This window comes from Mauremys mutica, chromosome 14, assembly GCF_020497125.1.
Source record: "Mauremys mutica isolate MM-2020 ecotype Southern chromosome 14, ASM2049712v1, whole genome shotgun sequence".
In the NCBI taxonomy this organism is placed as follows: Eukaryota; Metazoa; Chordata; order Testudines; family Geoemydidae; genus Mauremys; species Mauremys mutica.
This window is the reverse complement of record NC_059085.1, coordinates 7,368,658-7,393,474: the sequence shown is the minus strand read 5'-3', so window position 1 is coordinate 7,393,474 and position 24,817 is coordinate 7,368,658. Positions and strand designations below refer to the sequence as shown.

General features: G+C 55.9%; 2 protein-coding genes across 2 annotated transcripts in view; one reads left to right on the top strand and one right to left on the bottom strand.

Moving 5' to 3' along the window:
• Window positions 1–3,632, top strand: part of HSD11B2 (hydroxysteroid 11-beta dehydrogenase 2) — a 55,028-nt gene extending 51,396 nt beyond the window's left edge. Inside the window, exons 4-5 of the mRNA XM_044987468.1 lie at window positions 46–183; window positions 2,625–3,632. Of these exons, the coding sequence (XP_044843403.1) occupies window positions 46–183; window positions 2,625–2,986 (500 nt within the window). The 3' untranslated portion in view covers window positions 2,987–3,632. The remainder of the gene's footprint in view (window positions 1–45; window positions 184–2,624) is intronic.
• A 4,047-nt stretch (window positions 3,633–7,679) lies between these two features.
• The window catches only part of ATP6V0D1 (ATPase H+ transporting V0 subunit d1), a 75,227-nt gene continuing 58,089 nt past the window's right edge, over window positions 7,680–24,817 (bottom strand). Inside the window, exons 3-8 of the mRNA XM_044987469.1 lie at window positions 21,687–21,865; window positions 19,308–19,387; window positions 13,926–14,003; window positions 11,671–11,847; window positions 10,303–10,380; window positions 7,680–9,742 (exon numbers count right to left, since the gene is read on the bottom strand). Of these exons, the coding sequence (XP_044843404.1) occupies window positions 9,581–9,742; window positions 10,303–10,380; window positions 11,671–11,847; window positions 13,926–14,003; window positions 19,308–19,387; window positions 21,687–21,865 (754 nt within the window). The 3' untranslated portion in view covers window positions 7,680–9,580. The remainder of the gene's footprint in view (window positions 9,743–10,302; window positions 10,381–11,670; window positions 11,848–13,925; window positions 14,004–19,307; window positions 19,388–21,686; window positions 21,866–24,817) is intronic.

The window sequence follows — 24,817 nt, the reverse complement described above, 5'->3', positions numbered from 1 at the left end:
GTTGTGGCCCCGCAGCAACGGCCCGTGTGTTTTCTTCTCCCCGAGGCGACATGCCGTACCCTTGTTTAGCAGCGTACGGGGCCTCGAAAGCTGCCCTCACCCTCCTCATGGACACGTTCCGAAGCGAGCTGGAGCCCTGGGGGGTCAAAGTGAGCGTGATCCTACCCGGCTACTTCAAAACTGGTAAGTAAGCGCCCCTCGCCTGCCAGCCGGGCTGTGCTGGGGGGGACACGTGCTGCACTGGGCAGGTTTGTCACAAGGGCCTGTGTCTCAGGGAGCACCACACACTCGGTGGGAGTGACGCCCGGCTCCGAAAACCTGCTGTGTGGGAAGATGCCCCTTCCCCGCTGTCCCCCTGAATGTTTCCTGAGCATTTCACAGCCTTTGTTAATGAAAGCCTCTGTCTGTACAGGAGAGGAGGAAAGGACCAGCCGCGTCCACCTCTTGGTAAAGGTCAGAGCACAGAGAGATTGCTCAGGATCACTTCAGGCACGGCCAGGACTGAACCCTGAACTCTCTAATGGCCCAGACCAGCTGTCATTTGCTTCCCTTTTGGGAGCTCTGTGTGCTGAGCGGTGCTGTCTGGTTGCCCAGAGTGCACTGTCCAATACAGATCCACCCTAAGGGGCAAGACTGCCGGAATTTCCCGCTCATGGGAGCTGCTGGGTGCTGAGCTGGGTAGAAAATCTGGCTGTGGGTGCGATGCTGAGCCTCTCTAAAAGTCTGGCCTTAGCTGTCCCTTGGCCGCACTGCATTCAACCCTCGCTCTTTTCTGCTCCTGTGCTAACCATCCCTCCGGCCCCTGTCACGGCAGTTGCTCTGCTCTGAACTATCTGCAATACCCTCCTCTCGTTGAAGTGCCCAGAACCGGACCCACGTTCCAGGCCTGTTCGCACCCCAGGGTTAGAGGGGAGCGTTTCTCTGATGTGAGGGGAGACCTGCCAGCTGGTCGCTCCCCAGAGCTGTACAGAGGGGGGCTTCATTGACACGTGTTCCGACCAAAACTGCACGGGGCGTTTTCTGCTCCACTTCCGGGGAATGGGACAGGGACAGATTTTGCTATTCAAACCCCAGCCAGTCCCAGCGTGGGGGGCAGGTCACTTGTGGTGAGCAGGGGAGACGGGACTTTACTCTCATGGAACTAACTGAGCCGGCGGATCCTTCCCTGGCCGTGTGGTGTCTCTCTGGGCCAGTCCTCGCTCTGTTTTGAAGGGGCACTACGCAGCCTGCTGGCTCCTGGATGAGGTGGTGCTTTTGAGCTGCCACATCCTGTCTAATTTACTCCTCCCAAGACTCAGCAGCTCTGCTTCCCAGGGCGTATCTAGGCTTGGGATTATCCCCCCAGCTATTTAACAATCTCACTTTACCTGCTGCCCGTGTGTCTCGTCCCTCTGGGGCCCGCGGTGGGGTTTCACTGAGGTTAGCAACTCCTGCCAATGTGGTGTCATCATCGGCACATGTCGTCCGTGTGCTGGTTGCCTCGCCCTGTCATTATGATGCTGTTACTTAACAGTTATTGTACAAGAGCAGCGGTGGGCAGGGAGTGTCACGGAAAAAACGGAAAGCCCGGGATCCGCACCTCGCAGCTAGATCAGAGACAGCAAGTGCAGCGAGACACGGCCCTGGGGGAATGGCAGCAGGCGGTAGGGCTGCACCCGGGATGCCACTAGTTACTTTTAAAAAGCCTTGCACTGCAGTGCCCAAAGGAGGAGGGTGGGCTGTCCGCACATGGAGCTGGTCTGGAGTGGCGGTTCTACGGTAAATTCACACCCCAGCTTAGTCCGGAATAAGGGTCCGGTGTAGCCGAACCCTTACGTGACAACAGAGGGTCCGGCGCCATGAGGTGCGGGCCGAGGCAGCGTGCGGGGGGCACTGAGGTAGTGGAGACTCCAGGACTGAGGATGAGGGCTGACGGCAGCTCAGAAGTGAGCCCCACAACAGCTTAATTGTGACCCCCTTTTGGGTCAGGACCCCCATGGTTACAACACTGTGAAATCTCAGGTGTAGACACTGACACCGTGACACTAATTTTAAATTCCTATGACCATGAAGTTGACCAAACTGGAGCGTGACTTTGGTAGGGCCCTACCCAGCGGGGACGGGTCACCAGCTTGTGTCCAGAGGGTTCATCTACACAGCCAGTCTCAGCCAGGGCCAACTGCCTTGGGCTTGCGGGACTCATACTCCAGGGCTGACCCACTCCCTGCGTTTCAGCCCGAGCAGCTACACTGCTGGTTTTAGCCCTGCGCCCTGCAAGCCAGAGGCAATCGACCCAGGCTCTGAGCCACGTGGCCACAGGGTATTTTTGCTGTGCAGATGGCCCCTGAGAACTGGAGGCCGTTCCCGAGCAGGGGGCGAGTTCGCGTTGCTGACAGACTGTGGCTCCCTGGGCAGCCTGGCCCTTAGAAGGGATTATGTGATGAGACCCGCTGCCTGACCCCCATCCTGCCGTGAGCACAGGCCAGCGGGGCCGGTTCTCGCCCCCACGGCTGGGAGGAGGGCCGGCTCCCTAGGTTTGCCAGCCAGGGATGCCCTGGCTGGAGGAGGGAGGTTCTGCGTTCCCCCAGGCCAGGGCAGCCAGGCAGCAGGGAGACTACGGCTTAAGGCTGTTTGGTTCGTTCTAGGTACGAGCTGCGACCCTGCCTACTGGCACGAGAAGAAGGAGCAGCTCCTGGCCAGCCTGCCTGCCGACCTGCTGCAGGCCTACGGGGAGGACTACATCCATGAGATCAACAAGCAGTTTGTGAAATTCATGAAGACTGCAAACGAGGATTTGAGTTCAGTGGTGAACAGCATCACCGACGCCCTCATCTCCGCCCGTCCGGCGGCGCGCTATTACCCGGGGGCGGGCATGCGGCTCGTTTACTTCATCCACCACTATCTGCCCTCCATCATCAGAGACCTCTTCCTTAAAACTTTCTTCATCAACCAAAAACTGCCCCGGGCCCTGCAGCCCAAGCACCAGAACGGCCTCAGGCACGACTGACCCTCGCCCGCAGGCTGCGGGGAGACAGGAAGGCGCTTGGAGCTATCGTAAAGCAGGGGCGGTGGAGGGAGTCTTCTCTCTTTAGAGTCCTAGGCCCAAACCTAGGTAAAACCGAGAGCGCGTGTGCGTGGCACGACCCCGCCGCCGCCGTGTTCTTGGGGGGCCGGGCAGGGATAATCAGCACACTCAGAAACCAAATTGCTTTCTCTGAATCAAACAGCTGCAGATCTATTTCCTACTATGTAAGAATCAAAGTGCGCTAGAGACCTTGGTTTGTATTATTTTTCTAACTGCGTGCGTGTCTCATGACAAGGCCGCTGGCGCGACGCGGCACAACGGCTGGGTCATCGGCCCCTCACCATGGCCTGTACCTCAGTGATTTTTCTCAGCTAAGTGAATTTTTCTTTGCTGCTGCTGGGATGTGAGTGTTAATCTCTCCGCTGGCTCTCGACTGGCTCAAGAGCGGTGGCTTTTTCTTGTCAATGGATCAAACCCGTGTCTGCCTCTCGGTGCAGCTCTTCACACTCCAGCCCAGGAGCCGGCGCTCCTGGACGTCAGCCGGGACTGCGGTGGCCGAGTCTCGAGCGAACGCTCCATGGAAATTTTCACAGGATGAATTATGTGATTGTCACTTTTTAAATAAACCGTATTTAAATAAATACAAACTTTTATTTGTATTTCAGCTAAACCCTTGAGGCCTCGTTCTCTCCGGGTGGGAGGTGGTGGGGCCTCCCAGGGGAAGTCCACGCCCAGAGGTGTTGGAAACAGTCATTAAATCCATCCCCCACCCAGTGCAGGATTGGGCCCTACCAGACTTGGCAGGGGGAGGAAGGTCGTTGGGCGATAGCAGCCCTGCAGGGGTGCAGCTGTTTTCTGGACTGTTGTGTGTGTCGGGTTCTTTGTGGCTTGGTGTGGGGGAGGGTGTGAGTGTGTGGCTGGCGCTGTGATTGTTGTGTTGATGTTCGGGGTTTGGCACATCCACCCGTTTGTCGGTCTGCCGGCCAGGGCAGTGCTTGTGGGTCTCCGTGGTGGTGCGGGGGGCAGTATGCAGGGGTGAGGGTTTGTGGCCAGGTTTGTGGGTGCTGTGGGATGCGTTGCAGCGGGGGCAGGCAGGCCAGTGCCCATTTAGCCAGGGAGACGGGACAGTTGGCTCTGCCAAGCCATCTCCAGGACACTTGCCCATGGCATTGGCATGTGATGGCACATGTGGCCAGGTGCTACTGGGGGCGTGAGATGGGCTTCGTGGGATGCACAGGCCCTGGGGAGGGGCACCCCCCTGAGGGGATAGGGAGCGTGGGAGGTGGGGGGGGGGCAGGCTGCAGCCTGAGCCCCGCTGGGGCAGCCCAGCCCCTCTCCCTGAGACACGGGGTGATGGGTTCAGCCCCGCTGCGGGTACGCACTGCAGTGGCACGGAGGAGACCCTGCTGCTTCAGCACCTGTTCCCGTCCCAGGCCCACCCTCCAGCACCCCACGCTGCACAGCTCACCTCCTGCTAGGGGGGGAGGCCGAGCGAACTCAGTACCAGGCACCATCAGCCCCCCCTGGTCCTGGGACCTTGGCTGCCCCCAGTCCCACAGCAGCAGTTCCCATCCGCCCCATGCGGGGACTGGCGCTGGCTGGGCTAGGAGCTCTGGGACAGCTCCAGGTCCCCAGCCCGCCCCAGCTCCCTTCCATGCTCTAAGGGGGGCAGGGCGCAGCCCCAGAGCTGCCTGGGGGAAGCAGAATGGCTCTGGGCCAGGCTGATCGCTCTGGAGAGCAGAACTGGTTCCCATGCCCAGCTCTGCCCTCCTGTGTGCCTGCAGCCGAGGCCATGGGGCAGAGCCTCGTTTGTCCCTCGCCCCAGGCCCAGCCCCTGTTATACGCCCCACACAGTCTGCGAGGAAGGGCCTGGTTTGGCTAAGCCGCGATGCTAACTCTGGAAACTGAGCGCCAGAGTAATAGAGCCTCCGTGCCAGGCTGGTACCCCCACATACCCTCTGCCTCGCCCCATCACTCGCTGCAGCTGGGCTCTTTGGGACAGGGCTTACGGGGCCTGCAACAGGGGCGGCTGCCTGTGCTCCAAACCTGCCTGCAGCGTGTGTGACTATAGAGCGAGGGGGCTGGCTGGGCACGGGACCACACCGGTGCCTGGGGGTGGGCCTGCAGCCCCAACGAAGGGTCCAGCTCTCACACTGAACTGTGAGCCCGGTCGCCTGAGCTTAGGAGCAGGGGCTCTTCTAGGACGTTCAGTGCATGTTACTTGCATGAGTGACGTCCCGGGGGGCAGAAGGACCTGCTTTGCCCAGACCAGCCGCAGGGCCACCCCCACGGCTGTGGGGCTTTGCGCTCAGCTTGGCCACCTGTCTCCTCTCCCTGCTATGCAGGGGGCCCCATGCCCTTGTTCCTGCAGCTGGGCCAAGCGCACTCAGGCTCTGCCTCCTGCTACCCAGTGCCAGGGCAAATGCTTCCAAGCCTGAAGCAAACGTGTCCCCGTCCTGAGCCGTGCGCACCCAGCACAGCCTGCTCTTCGGGGCTGGGGGCAGAGCGGCACAGGTGGGGGTACCGCCGGGAGGGACGTGCTGCTCGCGTGACAGCGGCCCAGCCGTGACCACAAGGCAAATGCCAGGGAGCTGCTGCCCCATGCGTGCGGGTGCCCCCACACTGGTCTCTGGCAGCCCATCCTTCCCTGACAGGCCCTGCTCCCTCCCGGGCCACATCCCCTGATTCTCCCTCTCAGGCCAGGCCCCCAGCCTATGGCATCCTGTGTGCCAGCCGCCATTACACAGCAGGAGCGGTGACCTGGGCTCATACAGCGCCTCACCCCAAAGCCCTGTGGGAAATGAGGCGAAGCGTGAGAGAAAAGGCTGCTCCCAGGCTAAGCAGGCTGTAGGCTCGCCTGGCCAAATGCCAGCGGCACCCATAAACTTAGGAATGGCCTGGGGTCTTCGCCTCCCCCCCCCCACACCGCAAAGCGGGCACCTCTGTGTCACTCTGGGCTTCATGAGCAGCCCCTGCTGCGTTGGCTCTGCTCATTCCCCGCCCTGGCCCAACAGCTAGGCCGATGGAGCATCTTCCCAGCTAAGGCCTCAGGCCTGGTGGCTCAGCTCCTGAGCGGCTCGCCAGCCGGTGTTTCACCCAGCTCCACTGTTACCTTCCTACTCGCTGCCCGCAGTGCTGATGTTAAACCACAGCCAGACCGGCACTCTGCCCATTCCGCTAACCCAGTTTGGCCACGCGGTACCAAGTCCACTAACCAGGTCCTAGGGGCCCATCGCTCCACGGCCTTCACCCAGCGCTCCAGTACCCCGCGTGTGGGCGGGTGCCAGCCCAGGCACAAGCCAAACGTGAGGCGGCTGCCCTAGTGCCAGGCTGTGCCATTCTGCCTCTGCCGCCCAGCTAGCAGCCTCCTGCTGCAGTGCATAGAACAGTCCCTGCCCGCCACACCCCGTCAGGAGCTCTGGAAGGCAGAGCTATGTGACCCTGTGTGCACAGAGCGCTCAGCCCTGTCATGGCCACCAGCGATCACTCACCCAGCCAGAGCAGCAGCGTGCAGCCGTAGCCAGGCCTGGCCTGTTCGGGTCTAGTTCTGGGTGGTTCTTTCATAGCGCCCATGTCATATAAAGAGCGAGAGCCCTAGTGAGGGCAGGAGCCCAGCTGGGAATCTCTGGCTACGCTCAACCCTTTGAGGACCGTTTCACTGGGTGCAGGACTGAGGACCGGAAGGGCACTGGGCAGGCACTGTGACAGGGGAGGAAGGCTGGGGGCCCAGGAAGGGGGAGGGCACTGGCCCACAGGATCTGCCGCTTGGCTCTCCTGGAGTGAGCTGAATGCTCCTCGCCAGGGGACAGCAGTAGCAGCAGCCAGCCCATGCAGTGTGGGCAGCCCTGGCCCCAAGGACCCCCCAGGATCAGCAGGACACGGTGCTCTACCAGAGTAGAGCCAGTGAGGGGGTGATGGGCTGGCCCAGGCTGCAGGAGCTCCACCCCCAAGGGCCAGTCTCCTGCGTGGTCCCAGGGAGGCAGCCCAGCCCGTGACAAGGGACTAGGCCCTTACTGAGGTGGGAAACCGCACCAGGGCTGCTGCGGGATTCCTGCGGTGGGACAGGCTGGTGGGAACGGCGGAGGCCCAGGAGGAACGTGGTTGAGAGTTAGGCCTCAGGGCAAGTCACTGAGCTATGAAATGGGGATAATCCTGCCTGCAGCCCCAGGTGTGAGATCTGTCCAGGCAGCACCAGCCCCTGCAGGTGCCATGGGGTAACAGCAGCAGCTGTTCTGCAGCCTGGCTACCTACCCTGGGATGGCTCCAAAGACCAGTTCAGACCCCGGGGAAGCTGGAGGCTTCGACCAAGCTCACCCCAGCCTGGGCCCACAACCAGGACTGTTCGTCAGAGAAAGCAGCTGCCTGGACTGGGTCCTGGGGAGGCACTCGCCCAGCCAGCCAGCACGAGCGCGTGAGGAGGCTGCTGTCCCATACGCGCAGGCCTGCACGGCAGGGGGAGAGCTGGCCCAGGCAAGGGGCACGCTGGTAGCAGCACTGACCATGCCCAAGGATTGCCAGGGGCTGGGAGCGGACACGTGGCTCCAAGCCCCGTTCAAGTGCAGGCTCTGAGCCCTGGCCTTGCCCCGGCCATCCCAGCACAGGGCCGCCCGTCTCACCGCCACAGATGGGAAGGGCTCCTGGAGCTGCAGGCGAGAAACCAGTCCAGGCAGCACGGTGCTTTAGGCAGATATTTATTGTCACGGGGGAGGGGAGCCAGGACAGCAAACCATTCTGCAGTGACGGAGCAGCAAGGCCAGGGCGTCCAGGCTGCTCTTACACGTCTCCTACACATGCACGTGGGAGCAGCACAAAGCTGTGGAGATAGAGCCGTCTAGTGCCAGCTTGGAGCAAGCCAGCAAAGCCGCTGGGCCAGGCCCTGGCCAGGAACCACAACCACCCCCAGCCTGCTGAGCACCCTGCTTTGGGGACAGGGCAATTCCAGCAACCTTCAGCTGTATGCCAAGGAACTTGACTCCAGGGAGCAGCAGAGCAGAGACTGAAAAGAAGGGTGCTCTGGGGACAGGAGGGTGGAGCTCTGCATGGGCCAAGGGGGCTCTGAGCGGAGAGCGTGTGTGTGGGGGTTGGTGGTAACTAAGGGCACCAGAAGGCACCCTTTCCCTCCCTCCGTGCGCAGAGCAGCAGCGACCCAAAGCCAGCAGCAGGGAAGGCAGGAGACGCTCCAAGCCCATGCTCCTCAGGTCTCCCACTCCCCCAATCTCAACTTCCATTAACGGGCTGCAAAACCCACGTCGCTGAAGGCAGGCGCGCGCTACCTGCACTGCCCGCCAACACCCCAGTGTTGGTGACAGACGCCCAGCATGGGTGGGATGGGGTTTGGCAGCTTCCCAGAAAGCCCTGGCCTAGAAAGAGCAACAGGTCACTTCAATAGCCGTCTGGATCCCTTTGAATGACCATCTTACCACCTGGGCAAAGAGCCGCCAGCCAAGCCCCTGCCCCCAGAGCCTGGGAATGAGCCTGCAGTGGTTATGGGGACACGTGCTCCTAACCGTGGATCGGGGGGGTGTGGTGCCTGCTCACTGCACACAGGGACATGTCACTGCTGTTTGTATAGGAAGCAGGGGGCCGCTCCCAGGTTACAGGCAGCCGGCCTGGCAGGCCAGCCAGCTCAGAGCCCCCAGGAATGGGCAGAGGCCAGGGGCTCCCAGAAGAAGAGTGGCAGCTGGTGGGGGCCCGGGGGGAGCCCTGGGGCTTGGACAGGCTGGCTAGCACCTGCACTCAGCAGTAGGTACGTATTGCCCCCCAGCCACTGCAGGGCCAGCCTCGCTCGCTACCCAGTCCCAGGTTGAGGGCAGATTAGCAAGAATCTTTCTGGGGCAAAGGCATTTGCTGGCCAGGTCCCCTCCTCAGTGCCTGGTCTGCCTCAGCACCAGCAGGGCCACGGGGGGCACGTGCCGCCTGGTGACAGGGGGAAGGACGCAGCCACCGTGTGCTGCTCAGAGCCCTGCAATAGCCAGCAAGAACCTCTGCTTCCGCCTCAGCTCTTGGGACAAGGGCGGCTCGGCTTTCTGCCCTCGCAGGAGTCAGACACAAGATGATGCAGGAATTACACAGCAGCAGCCGCTACACTAAGGGTGGCAAGAGACACACTCACATGAAGCTTCTGGGGACAATACTTCCTGGAGCTAGACTGTTCGGATCTCAGCCTTGGTACAGCGACATTTCAACTCAGGCAACACATATCTAATGAGTCACTCAAGAGCAAGGAGTTACTGGCTGAGAGATGCCAGTTCCCTCAGAGATCAGCACTGGCTCGCTCAGTGACGCGCACACAGCTGATCAGTACAGTGACACAGGTACAATTATAATACGTGGACTGGAGCCCTCCTGCTCCATAGCTGCACCGGCCCTGCGCCTGTCCCAGGCCCCGCTGGCCCCTCACAGCACACAGAACTCACACAAACAACGGCAGCTCCGGAACAGACTGGCCAGTTTCCATCCGAGCCCGTTCCAGAGAGGAGCCGTCCCCGGAGCGAGGACTAGTGATGATTCGGAATGTACTGGGGGGGAAGGGCAGTTCCACAGGGCTCCACCCGGCAGCAGGAGGATCGAGGACGGTTAGAAGATGGGGATGTAGTTGTCGATCTTGGCGCGGTGCCGCTGGGCGATGCACTCGGCAATCCACACGATGTTGCGACACTCCTGCTCCTTCAGCTTGACGAAGGCGTAGAAAACCCCGAAGTGGAACTGGTTGAGGAAAGCCAGCTTGTTCAGCTTCACCTTCGAGAGCAAAGAGCAGGGGTCACTGCCTGCAGCACTGCCCCTCCCAGCAGCAGGCCACCCCCCCAGAGACCCCATTCCCAGCCCCACAGCAAAGCAGCCCAGCGCTCCAGAGAACGGGGCTCCTGGGATGAATGGCCCCAGCTGGAGTGGAGCTCCTGTTGCACCCAGCAGTGCAGGCTCAGTGCCTGTGCAGAGTCTGTAGGAGAAGCCTATCCTTGAGCACCAGCTGCCATTGCTGCCAGGGCAGGAGAGTGGCGTGGAGGAGGAGAACAGGGACATAGCCACCAGGTTTGGGTTGCCACTGTCTTTCTGGGGAAGCCCCAAGAGCCCTTTGCAAGCTCATTGTTGCTCCCTAGGTTCCACGGTGAATCACCTGGCAGGGAGCTAGGGGCTGGAAAGAAAAGCAGGGGCAGGGCACAGAACGTCTGAGCCAGTCGCCCCCCCCACACCGTGTGACTGCGACTCTGCTGCCAGACATCCCTTTGCAGCTGCTCTGGAGACTTCCGCTGAGCGCTGCAGCAGCTCCTACGGCTCAGCACAGAGGGTCCTTCCCTCACCTCATGCTCGAAAAAACGGTCCTCCAGGGTTTTGTCTCCAGGGTTGCTGCCGGCTCCTTCAAACAGCAGTTTGTATTCCTACGGCAAGAGGAAGGGGTCAAGGAACGCATCAAAGCAAGAACCCGGCCCAGCATCAGCATCGTCCCTCCCAGTCCTGCTCTAGCAGCACGCTCCCTGCAGAGTGCTTATACATCACCCAGCCCCCATTGCTGGGGGGTGGGGGGGCGCAGCCCTCTTTCCCACCCTGCAGAGAGCTAAGTGCCAGCTCCAGACAGAAACCCTTTCATCCCGGGCAAGTTCTCACAGCAGTCTGCACCACAGACAGCAAGAAATGACCGTCAGAAGTGAAGCAGACTCTTGTCTCTCCGCCAGGCTGGCAGCAGCAGGGCATTGGGCTGGCTCCCGGAGGAAGGCCAGGATTCACCGCAGCAAGCACTGATGATTTACCACCCACTTACATTATTTGGAAATAGGGCACTTAATCTGGAGTAAGCATCCACACAGGCTTGCACTGAAACTACAGGTGTCAATGACAGCAGATTTGGGGCCTGGTTTGTGTGTAGACAAGTGCAAATATGAAACTGATTTCATTGCTCCGGTGCCAACAGGAATTAACTCAGGACCATTCTCTGGCCTGTGTTATGCAGGAGGTCACATTAGCTGAACCCAGTGGTCCCTTCTGGCCTTGGAGTCTATGAATAAACCAGGGCTACTCTGTGTGGACACTCGCTGGTTTAAACCTGACTCCTGGAGCGTTACAGGTGCAAGCTAACCCATGCAGATCAGGGCACCGTTCGTTAAACCAGTGCAGTGTGTGTTGAGACAAGGCTTTGGTTACAGATTCCTGCCGGGGGGTGCATCATTCTAGATGAGACGGGGTCTCCATCCTCAGGCTCCCAACAGGTTCAAATGGCACGAAACAGGTCCCCGGCAGGTTTCCAGGCACTCGCCACACAGCATGCTAACGCTAGGGTCCAGTCATAAGGCGGGGGGTCCCTTCAGCCACCACCTCCACGAGTGCCCCCCTGTTGCTCCGTGACCCCAGCCTGGATGGAGACATGGGGACTCAGAACTGGGTCTCAATGCCCCTGTGCAGCAGATGACTCAGGTTCTTCAGCAGAGGAAAAAAAAGGAGCAAACAGCACCTTGTATCCCACCTGCAACCAGCACGGCACCGAGTGACGCCGGAGGGAGCCCAGTCCAGCCCTCTCTCAGCCAAAGGAAGCGTTGCTGAGCCCCTGCCAGACAAATCCTGAAATGCACCAGGGTATCCACCACCCCACCCCCCTTCTCCGTGCATGTTGTGCCACAAACTCGCTGATCAATGCGTGGAGAGCAGTCGCTCCTGGGACCCCCGAGGGTACTTACAGGGTAGTAGTCAGCTACTGTTTTGACTTGCTCGTAATCATCTGCTCTGGCTAGCTGGGCCAGGCCCTCAGGATAGAGCTTCCCGCAGTGCGGGAACAGCTTAGCTCGGTCCTCTTTGGAGAGCTCCGTGCCAAACGAGTTAATGGTGATGATGAAGGCTCTCCTGTCCGCTTCAAACTAAGAGAAAGACAAGCGGCATTAGGCAGTGCTGTGCCCGTCCCCCTTGGGTAAAGCACAAACCCTCAGCTGGGAGTTGGCAAATGCAGGGCTCAAGCTGCAGGCCGATGAATGGAGCAAGGCCAGGCCAGTGATAAAGAGCAAATCCAGCTTCGTTAGGGCACGTGAGAGCCCTGGAGAGGCGCAAACCAGTCACAGTTCTGCCACTCCCAGCAGGGCCAGGCTACACAGCCTGTGGCACAAGCCTGGCACATGTGGCCAGAGCCCCCCAGCCAGCTGCTGTTTGTGGGGCACAATGCCAGGTGGCAGAGGGAGTCACCATTCCTACTGAGCAGCCTGGCTTCAGAGCGCTCAGGAACTGGGAGCGATGGCCTGAAAACCTGGGGACCACGTCTCGACTAATCAGTTTGGTCTCTGTGCTAGCAAATCAACTGCTTGTCCCACCTACTGCACTCGGGTGCTCGCGTGCCGCACGCAGTCACTGCCCCAGGGTCGATTTTCTAAGGCCAGGCACAGATTTGTGTAGCCTGTCTGCAGAATCGCTGTTCAGATGCTGGCTCCTCGGCATGCAATAATCACAGGGAACAAGGCTGAACTGGTGGAGACAGCCTTGCAAGAGGCGCAGCGTTGCATTCCATTGCCAGGAGTTCACAACAGAGACAAGGTGTGTGAAAGCTCTGGCCACAGGTGGTGTGATAAATGAAGGGGGTGGGGGGAGCCAGCCAGTTAGCTATAAAGTCCCTCTTGGTGGCTGTTCTCTGCTTGCTTTACCTGTAAAGGGTTAAAAAGTCCCCCAGGTAAAGGAAAGGGAGTGGGCACCTGACCAGAAGAACCAATGCCAAGGCTAGAACTTTTTAAAATGGGGAAAAACCTTCCCCTTTGTATCTGTTGCTGTTCTCCGGGAAAGACGGGAAAAGGGAACGGTTATGCTATGAGAAGCGTTAAGTCAGGTATGATCATAGAGCATCAGCTCATACCTAGAATGACGTATTTGCAACCCCCAGAGGTGTAAGTAGATCAGAAATGTTTAGAAAGACACAATTAGGTTTATTTCTGTTTATTTCTATTGGCTGGTGGACTCCTCCGTGCTAACCCCAGACGCTTTTGTTTGCTTGTAACCTTTAAGCTGAACCCAAAGGAAGCTATTTTGGGGGCTTAATTTTTGGAATTGCTCTTTTAAAATCTAGCAAAAGCCTAAGTTCCAGATGTATTTTCTTAAATTTTATTAAAAACCAAAAAACCTTTTTTTTTTTTTTTTAAGAACAGGATTGAATTTTTGGTGTCCTAACAGGTTTGTGCATATTGTTTAAATAGCTGGGGGCAAAAGCTAATTGTGTGTGTGCGCGCGCGCGCACGTACACGTGTACGTATGCACCCACAGGAAGGAATTCCCAAGTGCGCCTTCCTGGGTTCCAAGGGGTTTGCATTTGGGTGGTGGCAGCATCTACCCAGCCAAGGTCAGAGAAAAGCTGCAACCTTGGGAGTTTAATACAAGCCTGGAGTGGCCAGTATTAATTTTTAGAATCCCTGCGGGCCCCCACCTTCTGCACTTGAAGTGCCAGAGTGGGGAATCAGCCCTGACAAGAGGTTTCCACCAGTCCCTTTGACTGAGGGGCAGAGTGCGCCCAAGGACAGGTATGCGCCTGGCCACTTGAGCAGAGACCCGTGGAAGGGATACTCATGGGCTTGGCTGCCAGGAACGGGGAGAGCCACATCCCACCCTCTGCCCTTCCAGCTGCTTCATAACTTGCTTTGTCCCCGGGCTCCGCTCCAAGTCAAAATGCCCCACCTCCCAGGCCTTTCGCATTTCTGGCAGAGGGCAAAGTGGGAAGGTGTTTGTGGAGCCTGCTGCGATGACATCACCCGCTTCCCAGCACTAGCAACAGCTTCTCCTGGCTCCCCAGCCAAGCAAGCTAGCCACATGCACCGAAGTGCAAAGGAATGTTAGAAACCAACGTCTCTGTGTTCGATCGGCAGCTCTGAGCTGCTCTGGCTGGAGAGCGCTGAGCAGCGCACAGTGCGATTACTGTTACATTATACCATGCAGAATGTGCAGGGGTGTCCCGTCTGCAGCCTACCTCCAGGATTGGACACATGGCGTCTGCAGTTGTGCCGCCCAGGATGCTGCAGAACTTGTAGAAGGATTCCAGGTATGCCTGAGGAGAAAGCCAAGCAGATGAGAGGACGAGTGACACTTATCTACAGCCCACATGATCCCCAAGCATTTCCGAACGTGTCAAAAGGCCTCAAGACATGAGCCCAGTAGGACCCCTGCATCACGGCACGCGTCTCCTGTCACTACTGCTCATCTGGTACATCCCCATGAAGCTCCACCCACTCCAATCACCATGCTTCCATGGAAGTGGACGGAGGCCAAAGAGGAGAAAGGCTGCAGGTGGATTTCAGAAGTGGGTAGGCAGCCTGGCCCTCACTGTGAATACATCTACGGCTCCTCTAATTGGTCCCTTCTTGTCTTCCAGTCTATAAACCAAACAAACAGGCAGTGAGGCAGGGTATGCTGGAGTTCCTTGTGTGGGTGACTCACTCTGGTCTAGCCAGTAACAGCACTTCCAGCTCAGAAGGCACTTCCTGCTGAAGGTCCTGTGCCTACCACCTTACCTCCCATGGGACAGGCTGCCTGATAAGGTACAAGAGATGCAAAGCTACGGTGACGTTGCACTCTATGATTTTATGAAAATATGCTAATGTAACTGGAATATGCTTCATGCAAAAGGTCTCTGGTAAGGTATCATTACAAAGCTTATAATCTACTGAGTGTGATCATCCTATTTGTATAAATGTGTCATCCTTGTATCTGAAACTAGAAATATGAAATATAACTGAGGGCCTATTGTAATTATCCCGTCAGCCAGGACAATTGACTGCAGATGGCTCCGTTTTACTTGTGAGTCTTCCTGTAGACACGTGTGCTGGCAAGTGGGCAATGAAGTCTTGCAGGGACATGTGATCATGTCACCTGAACTGGAATCCATCTTTAACCTGGTGCTTTTCCATTGAGAAGGGGGTGGGTGGGAACCCAGCGAGGGACAAAGGATTCCCGCCTTATGCGAAAGATCTATAAAGGGGTGGAACAGAACGAAGAGGGGCAGCCATCATGGGGAATCCCCTAGCTACCACCTGAGCTGGAACAAGGGCTGTACCGGGCAAAGGACCGTGTCCAGACTAGGAAGGCGTCCAGTCTGTGAAAGAAACTTGTATTACTGTATTAGGCTTAAATTTGCCCGTTCTATTTTGCTTCATTTCACTTGGTAATTCACTTTATTCTGTCTGTTACTACTTAAAACCACTTAAATCCTACTGTCTATATTTAATAAAATCACTTTTTCCTTATTAACCCAGAGTCTGTATTAATACCTGGGGGGGGGGGGGGAGGAGACAGCTGTGCATCTCTCTCTATCAGTGTTATAGAGGGCGAACAATTCATGAGTTTACCCTGCATAAGCTTTATACAGGGCAAAATGGATTTATTTGGGTTTAGACCCCATTGGGTGTTGGGCATTTAAGTGTTAAAAGCCAAGAACACTTCTGTAAGCTGCTTTCTGTCAAGCCTACAGCTGTTAGGGGACGTGATTCAGACCCTGGGTCTGTGTTGGAGCAGACGGGCGTGCCTGGCTCAGCAAGACAGGGTGCTGGGGTCCTCAGCTGGCAGGGAAAGCAGGAGCAGAGGTAGTCTTGGCACACCAGGTGGCAGCTCCTGGGGGGGGGTTCTGTAATCTAACCCGCCACAGCCACACCTACCCTAGGACTGCAACCTACCAACCACCTGCAGGACTAGTGATGTAAACTGCTGGACTGTCTCATTCAGCTCCACTGTGCTACACAGACAGGGTCACTACTAAGAAGTCCCCATTGAGGGCCTGATGATCACAGGAAAACCAAAGGAACCACAGTCTCATTGTTGTAGCTGAGAATCACCCCGGCCTGGTCTATGCGCAGACTGTAGACTCATTTGTTCTGTGAAGTGCCATCTATGTTTGGGTAGCTAACAGAAAATGCAAGACACCCTCAACCCACCCTTTCTATCAAAACAAGCTCCCTGCACCCCTCTCCCCCAGGGAGCGGGGGGGGGGGGTCATTGTGGAATGCCAGCTGGAGAGATTAAAGTGCCTCTGGGGTCAGACACATGCTGAGATACCAGGCTGTCGCTTCAGACTCCAGTGAGAGACCAGAGAAGTGCAGTTAAGTGAAACTCTTCCTAGGAAGATGCTGCCTCACAGCGAGTCACCTCACTGCACATTCACAACTGGAACATGCCAGGAAACCTCAGTGGGGAGGGAGCGAGACAGGTACACCAGTGGCAGGCAGTGGGGAGTGCCGCTCTGGGCAAAGGTGTTCCTCATTTCCAAACGGACTTTCAACCGGGAAATCAAGAATGTGACGTGCCCCAGGACGGGGTGCTCTCCCTTGGGCTCCGGGGTGACGGCATCTGCCCAACACTCATTGCCTTCAGCTCTGCCTTTCACCACTCTGGGGCCAGGACTGCCACTGCAGCCCCAGATCTCTCCCAGAGCTTTCTGACCAGCTCCCTGAGAGCTCTTGCTCCCCGCGCCACGTTTGACCTCAGCCTGGAAGCAAATCTGGGGAGAAAAGCTGAGGAAAATCCTTCCTGCTATTGAGTTACACGAGCCAGACAAACTTGCAGCATTTTAGAGTTTTCTGCTAGCCAGTGCGCAGAGCTACTGGGGAACCCCCACCCTCCGCATGCTAAGGGGCCCAGAGCAAGCAGCCAGCCCCTCGGGAGGGTTATTGACAAATACCATAGGGTCTAAAGGGGCTCCGGCCTGTCGTGCACAGCACATGCCGCTAGAGACGGTCCCTGCGCTGAGGAGTATTGCTGGAGTATTGTACCTCCAGCGACCAGAGGTAAGAACACAGGCAATGTCTGCAAAATCAGCAGTGTCCTATAAAGGAATTAAATACAAACACCATCTTAAAAAAAAGCACCGTACAGGAGCTGGGAATTATTTGTCAAAAACAAATCGAGAACAGTTTCTATACAAATGCAAGGAGTTTAAAAGCAAAACTAGGAGCTGTAGAATGTTTGGCAGTTGACCGAGGTCCTTTTGATCACAGGCATCAGCCACTGTTTCAGAGAACTGAAGGGAGGCAAACATGCCCATATTTAAGCAGTTCATGGGGTGACCTGCGGAATTATACCCTTACGTGTCTTGTGTACCCAACAGACTGAACTGATATCATCACGGGGCGAGACACAAAGTATTGTCACGGATCAAAACCTGCCTAGGAGACAGAAAGCAATGAGCAGGGTTGAACGGCAAACAGCAGGGCCTCAAGACACTGTCCTAGGTCCCATGTTGTTTAATGTATTTATTAAACATCTGGAAAGGGAGTGTGCAGCAAGGAACCTCAGAGACAACTAAAACCCAAGAGACTGGGCAACACATAACAATGTTGCTATGGGCAGCTCAACAGAGACCTCTGCTCCATGTGCAGCTGTGGTCAGAAAAGCGAAAGCTGTTCTGATACATAAGGCCCAGGATGGAGAACACCACAGAACATTCTAGCGCCTTTATATCAACCACTGGAGCAGCCTCATCTGGATACTGTGCACAGTACTGGCCACTGCGCCACACACAGAATCACAGAATATCAGGGTTGGAAGGGCCCTCAGGAGGTATCTAGTCCCACCCTCTGCTTAAAGCAGGACCAATCCCCAACTAAATCATCCCAGCCAGGGCTTTGTCAAGCCTGACCTTAAAAACCTCTAAGGAAGGAGATTCCACCACCTCCCTAGGGAACCCATTCCAGTGCTTCACCACCCGACTAGTGAAATAGTGTTTCCTAATATCCAACCTAAACCTCCCCCACTGCAACTTGGGACCATTGCTCCTTGTTCTGTCATCTGCCACCACTGAGAACAGCCGAGCTCCATCCTCTTTGGAACCCCCCTTCAGGTAGTTGAAGGCTGCTATCAAATCCCCCCTCATTCTTCTCTTCTGCAGACTAAATAAGCCCAGTTCCCTCAGCCTCTCCTCATAAGTCATGTGCCCCAGCCCCCTGATCATTTTCATTCCCGTCCGCAGGACTCTCTCCAATTTGTCCACATCACTTCTGTAGTGGGGGGCCCAAAACTGGACGCAATACTCCAGATGTGGCCGCGCCAACGCCGAATAGAGGGGAATGATCACTTCCCTCGATCTGCTGGCAATGCCCCTACTTATACAGCCCAAAATGCCATTAGCCTTCTTGGCAACAAGGGCACATTGTTGACTCATATCCAGCTTCTTGTCCACTGTAACCCCTAGGTCCTTTTCTGCAGAACCAGAGGGGTTTAGAAAAGAGCACTGAGAAGGACCAGAGTACATGCAGGGATATGTGTTTTGTTTTGTTTTTTTACACAAATACATTGCCCCAAGCTGTTTGCACATGCCAGGCATATACACACATGTGCACATGTGCTGCATGCAAGAGACCACACTCAGCTTAGCAGGTTTTCCCCTAACTAGCCTCCATGCTGAAACTGACCTTCACTACCACCCATCAGAAGCAGAGGTCACACCCCAGCTGTTGGCTAGTTCCGATTATGAAAACAAGGAAGACAGATATAATCTGTATCCCGCCCTTTACCAGACACTCAAGATGGAGTGATAGCCTCATGGCAGCACTGGCTGTGACAAGCACAGGAGCTGGTTTTCATATTAATGGGAAGTTCCTGAGAGTGCTGGCTAGAACTAGACCGTACTGGTAGGAGCTGCAGTTAGCTCTGTACACATGCCGTCTCCTTATTCCTCTATGCCGCTGCATTGCTGGGGTATCCATTGTTCCAGCAGCTCGGCTGAGGCGCTAAAGCCTTTTCCCAAGCAAACCTTCACTTTTTAAAAAAGCACGTTACTGGTCCATGATCTCGGAGCCAGGCCCGAGGGAGCAGTCTTCACGTTACATGGATTCTGTGGCCACCTCTGTCAGCCAAGGAGCAGCCCTCCGCCAGAGCCTGCACAACTCATGCAAGGTTATTCAGAGAGGTGAGGTCAAAAGGTACTTTAAGGACACCCTCGCTGCCAGCCGGCTGACACCGCAGCAGAGATTGGAAGCAGCTGGCACTAGCAAGCTGGATATAATAGCACTGTGTGAACCAACCTCCAGACCCCCGAGCCCGGCACATGGCTTCATTCCATCCTGGACACAGACCCTGTTCTCGGTCACGTTATAGCTGCATTATTGCTCCCAGGGGCAGCTGCTTCTAGCTGGCTTTACGACATACAGCGAACATACTAACCACTCTCTTTACCCAGCCTGGAAAAGCTGTCTTTGGAAACAGCCAGCTAGGACAGCGCTCCATGAGCGCTCCCCCTGCTCAGCTCCCTCCACAGCAGAACGACCAGCAATGCCCCACCCCCTCACAGCACGAGTCACTGATGTTTGTTACTCCAGGAAGCTGTTTCATTAGCTACTTCCCTCACCGCGAGGGCCACACTTACCTTATACAGCGTGTTTCGGATGATTTCGATGTTCATTTCATCGAGGTCCTGCTCGGATATGCAATCCTGGAAGAAGGCAGCTGAAACACACACAAAGCCATGAGCAAAATTGCAGCATGCTCCTGCTGCTCCGAGTTGCAGACTGTGCTCCCCAGAGAGGGACTGTAAGACCTTTTGCAAGCAGGAGGCCAGGTTTCCAAAGGCACAGCCCCCAGCATGACCCTTACGGCTGGATGTTCAAAAGTGCTCGGATTGGGAGCTGAGCTCGGAATAATCAGGCCTGTATTCTGGTGCCTAGATGGGAGCCGAACTCTTCTGAAAAAGACTGGCTGTGCCTTTTCTAGTCCCCGGGAGTTATGGTGCCGCAAAGCCGGGGAACCACCAGGCCTCCCACAGAGCTCTGCAGAAAGGGGCAGTGTCTTACCAGTAGTTTTATGGTGGTGACACTAGTGCCATTTAGAAATTGAATTTCCTAGGGTGTCTTGAGCTGCAAGGCTATAAGGTCCCAGACTCGGGCGCATGTCAGACTGCAGCAGTAGCAGTTAGCATGCTTGTTTGTTAGGCAGCACTTCGCTATTCCCCAGGACCGGGCCAGCACCAGCCACGGTGGTGAACAAACGCTGAAGTAGACAAAAAGAAGGCAAATGCAATCAAATGGGGGAAGAGGGAAGTCCATGTGCCTGTAACGGTGATGGGACGTTCACGGGGGCAGAGGATGTTAAGCTTTTAGGAAGGTAAAGAGCTGGATTAAAGACTCTGACCGACAGGAATGTTCTGCACCGCCTTGTTTCTCAGTAAGAGATCATCATTTTCATTCAATATAAACCCTGGACACTTAGAGCCTAGAGACGGACACACTGCACAGCTGGTCAGACTTTTTTAAACAATGCATTCAGCTTTGGGAATTTGCCATCCTGTGAGACAGGCCACCAGTAACTGGAGAACACACTTCCCACGTACTAGAGTTTGCAGTACCTTCCGTTACGCTTGTAGTTGCTATTGCGTTAAGGGCCCTGGTGTTCATTCCGCTCCCATCTTGCTGCCCCTTTTATGCTAGGGTTCACTTTCTGTTTCCCCACTCTCATGTTCAGGGAACGTATGTCAACGCTTTGGCTTTGCTGCAGGGGATCCTTCCCTAGCGGAACACACAATACATGGGAGCAAGAGCTCTCGCTATTGGTTCAGTTTTTGACCAATTTCTTGGCTCCTTGTCTAATGACTCATTTTCTCATCAACTATTTCTCTGCCTCATCTTCCCAGGTTGTGTTTATGGGAAGCACTTTCTTTCCCAGCTATGAAAATCTAGGCTGCTACCAACTGTACCACCAGGACTCAGTCTGTTGGGGAATTGCATCCTTTCTGGAGCAGCTAGAAGAAGAACTGCTCATGAATCATCCCATCGATTATGTTCCTTTAACTCAGTTTGCCAACACTAGCCCAGGAGGCCTGTGTGTCCAGACAGCCACTGTGCACAATGGAAGCATTCGCTCATCTGCTCCCAGACTGCTCCACTGCTGGCTTTAAGTCTGTCTCTTGCTGGGATAAAGTACCACTGGGATGAGTTTAAAGTACTTGTTTCATAGTGGGACATAGACAAGTCTGGCTCTGCAGACCACAGCAATTACCAACATTTAACAAAATTAGAGGCATCTCCCACTTGGAGAGTTACTTTTCTCCTCTACTGTTATGTCTCACTGCCGGTGAGAGAAGGCTTTGCTGACCATTCTTTCAACATAACAGTAACACTTCTGTAAGATTCTACAGATCGGTATACGGTAAGTCAGTTTTCCAACTGGAACTCCTGGTTTACAGCACTCATGGTTTATGGAGTGACTGCCTGTATTTACTGCCTGCATCAGTACAAGTAAAGGCAGAGAGGAATGCAAGTGGGAGCTATCGGGAACGATGCCCATAGAAAACTGGCCAGTGTTCCAACCAAACTGCTCAGTGTTCCAATGGGAATAGTAAATCTGTGCTACCAACTTGCTAAATTAAGTAAAATTACCTCACTCCCTCAGAGAGCCTCCAGATTATTTGCTAAACTGCCCTGCATTACCTGTGTGTCAGCCAAGACAATAGTGTTAAAAGAAAATTACATTTAACAGCTTTAACTTTCTACCTTCAGGTTTCTGCATAAGACCATTTGTAGAGCAGCTGATGGGGAACTAAGGGGGTCGCTACACGGATCACTGAGTTGTAGATGCACAAGATAGTTCAAGACAGACATACAAGGCAGTAAAACCCACCATGCCTGTCTCGGTGGTTAGACAGTTTTGTAGTCCCGGATTCAGAAACACGGGTTTGTGCCCATCCTAGTGCATGAATGGGCAGCCCGGTTCTAAGCCCAGCTGAAAGGCACTTTGAATAAACACTGCTCACCCAGGGGCGTATCCACCAGGATTGCGTTGTAGAGCTCCGCAGGGGTCTGAGCAATATTCACAGCTTCCATTTGCTCAAAGCTTCCTAGCGGATGGCACTTGGGCACCAGCTCCGCGATGGAGCGCTGGTGCAACGTCCCGGTGATCAGCAGGATGACGTTATCGATCATGTAGCTGTAACTAGGAGGAACAGGAGAGGGGAGGCGTGTTACTGATACGGACATCAGGGCAGTAAGGTGGGTGCACATGTTGGCTCACAGAAGATACCACACCCTCTGGAACCAGTCAATGCTGCCTCTTCAGTCAACCTGCAGGCTCTGTAGGAAGTTACCAGGTGTACCCAGGAACCAGAGGAACCTCCTTTCCATCACTAACAGGTCTACCAGCCTGGAGGGGGAGGAACCAAGCTTACTCCCAACTTTAGATCATTCCAGCTAGACCCCAGCCATCCACACATCTCTTCCCGCCACTCCCCTCCCTCTCCCAAGCCACTGGGACCCCCTCATGTCACTCCTCCTTTTGTGGCCGTACAAAGCGTTGCCTCAGCAAGGCCACCACGATCCAGGGAAACTGATGGGGATGAGGATGACAGGTCTTCATCCCTCTGGCTGTGTTCAACTGCTGCATCTGGGGAAGCACCGTGCAGCAGCAGCACAGGTGCCGTTGTACAGATGCAGTGGGGAGAATGCAGCTCTCTTGCAGCCCTGTGCCAAGCCTGGCCCCTGTATCTTGTGGCTACTCACTTGGGAGCACATATTGGGGTTTTAATAAGGCTGCCCAGCATAAGAGGAAAACTGCAGCCTTTAACTCCATGCTGGAGGTTTCCAGAAGCCCTGAATCGATGGGTTTGGTGGAGAAATCACTGGGTGAGGGTCTATGGCTGCGTTATTACAGGGGCTCAGATTAAGGGCTCTTCTGTCTTCAACCCATGAATCGTTTATACTGCAGCAGAGGCTACAGGCCACACCCCGACAGGGGCTGCCTTGTGCTACGCACTGGACACACAAGCCCTGACCACAGAGATTCTAGCTTGAAAGACAGGCCAGGCCGGAGGGGCAGAAGCTGCAGCAATCAGGAAGCAAGGTCAGGGCTTCGACAGAAGCTTTGACATCCTAGACCAGTGGTTCTCACACTTGTGTCCTGGTGACCCCTTCCACACAGCAAGCCTCTGAGGGCGACCCCCCCCCCCTTATACATTAAACACACTTGTTTGTATATTTAACACCAGTATAAATGCTGGAGGCAAGGAGGGTTTAGGGTGGAGGCTGACAGCTCGCAACCCCCCATGTAGTAACCTCGCGACCCCCTGAGGGGTCCCACCCCTAGTTTGAGACCCCCTGGCCTAGCCAGAAGGAGACGTGTGAGATTTAGACACTGCCTGGATGCTGGGCTAGCGGGCAAGCAAAGGCGCGAATGTGGGTTGGTGCTGCCCAGCACGACAGAGGCAGGGAGGGGGAAGGGCTTTGGGGAAGATCAGCAGCTCAGCTGTGGCCATGTTGCATTTCAGCTGAGAGCTGGAAATACACAAGGGGGTCAGGGAGACAGGCTGAAATTTCAGTTTGAGGGAGACAAGTGCAAAGCAGAGGCCGACTGAGAGACGGCAGGAGTCTCGGAGACGCCCAGGGAGTGTAAGGGAGATGAGGAGGGTGCCCAGCACGGTGCCCTGAGGGACCTCAGCCAGCGGGGAGGACGACGAGGTCCCGAAGGAGCAATCTGCGGGGTAGGAGAACAGGGAGAGGATGGAGCCAAAGGCCAAGGGATCACAAGCCTGGGATGGGCATGGTGGACGTCTCCAAGAAAGCTGGTAGGCCCAGGAGACGGCGTACAAGGACTTGAGCAGAAAGAGGCCATCAGAGAGGGCAGAAGGCGGACGGGAGTGGGGCTAGAATGGAACTGCTGAGCGCGGCACGCTGAGCGACGTGAAGGGCACTGGAGGCCCAGCCTGGCAGGGAGCAGGGCTCCAGGCTGTTCTCTGGATGGCTGGAGGGTAAGTTATTGAGGGGAAGGGACTGGAGGAGGGCGAGAAGGGGAGGGCAGAAATGGGGTTTGAGGAACCAAGCAGGAAGGAAGTGGCCTGGCTCTGCTCAAGCCCTTAGTTCAGCCTGGCTAGTAGGAGCTGGGTGAGTTTTTCAAGCCCCGCTGAAGCTGGGGCCAAGCACTATACCACGTGGGGTGGGTACCTGCCCCTCCAATTGCCCTCCACGTCCCCACATGCCTCTGCCTTTGCCTTCCCCTTATGACAAAGGGCTTTGCGGGGCTCTCAGTCTCTGTTCAGATTTGGCTCACTTCACCAAGACTACACATTGGCACAACAGCATGACGTCGTTAGCAGTCTCCCAGCTTAAAGGCAACCCCTGGCCTGCCTCCATAGCCCCCTCCCCACTGTGGAGATTAGAACATGGTCAAGGCCACCTGAAGGGAAGCCCCCTGCCCCCCCTTGTCTGTGACAGAAGAGACGCAGAGACAGCTGTAACAGGAGTGTGATTAGCACTGGATGAGCGGCCACAAGCCATCAAGATGCACCTCAGTGAAACACTCAGACCAAGCCCTGGCGGAAGCATGCACTGCTAGGACCAGCCCATGCTCGAAGGTACCAGTTTCCAGGCTATACTGTCTGCTTACAAACAAAAGCAACTTAAGACAAGATTTCACGCCATGATTCTCAGGAAAATCCCGAAAGGTCGTCATGTGCCCATCTGCAACGCCCCTACTCTGCAAAGGCTGCCTGGGCTGCATTAGGGCATCGCCTACACACAGCAAGGCAAAGTACGCTGGACCTCGCAGAGGGCACACAAGGCAAAAGATCCATTCAGTCAGACGTCTCCTGAGCGTAACCTGCACCTAGGAACAGGCAGGGGAGAGGAGGAGAGAGCGCTCGGCTATTGCCAGCGCAAGCACCTACCAATTACATGCAGAACAGCTCTTTACCTGCCTTAGCTCACCTCAGGCCCTGCTGTCAGCATGACACGGGCAGCCTGCAAGGAGTTAGACCCACAGGCATGGGAACGGTAACACTTCTGCAGCTACTTGTGAACACAGAAACGACTCCAGAACTGCGCTCGCTGATCCAGCTGTGCTAGAAACCAACTGACGTCGTGCAATGCAGAGCTGGGCCGCTGGGCCATCCTTCAC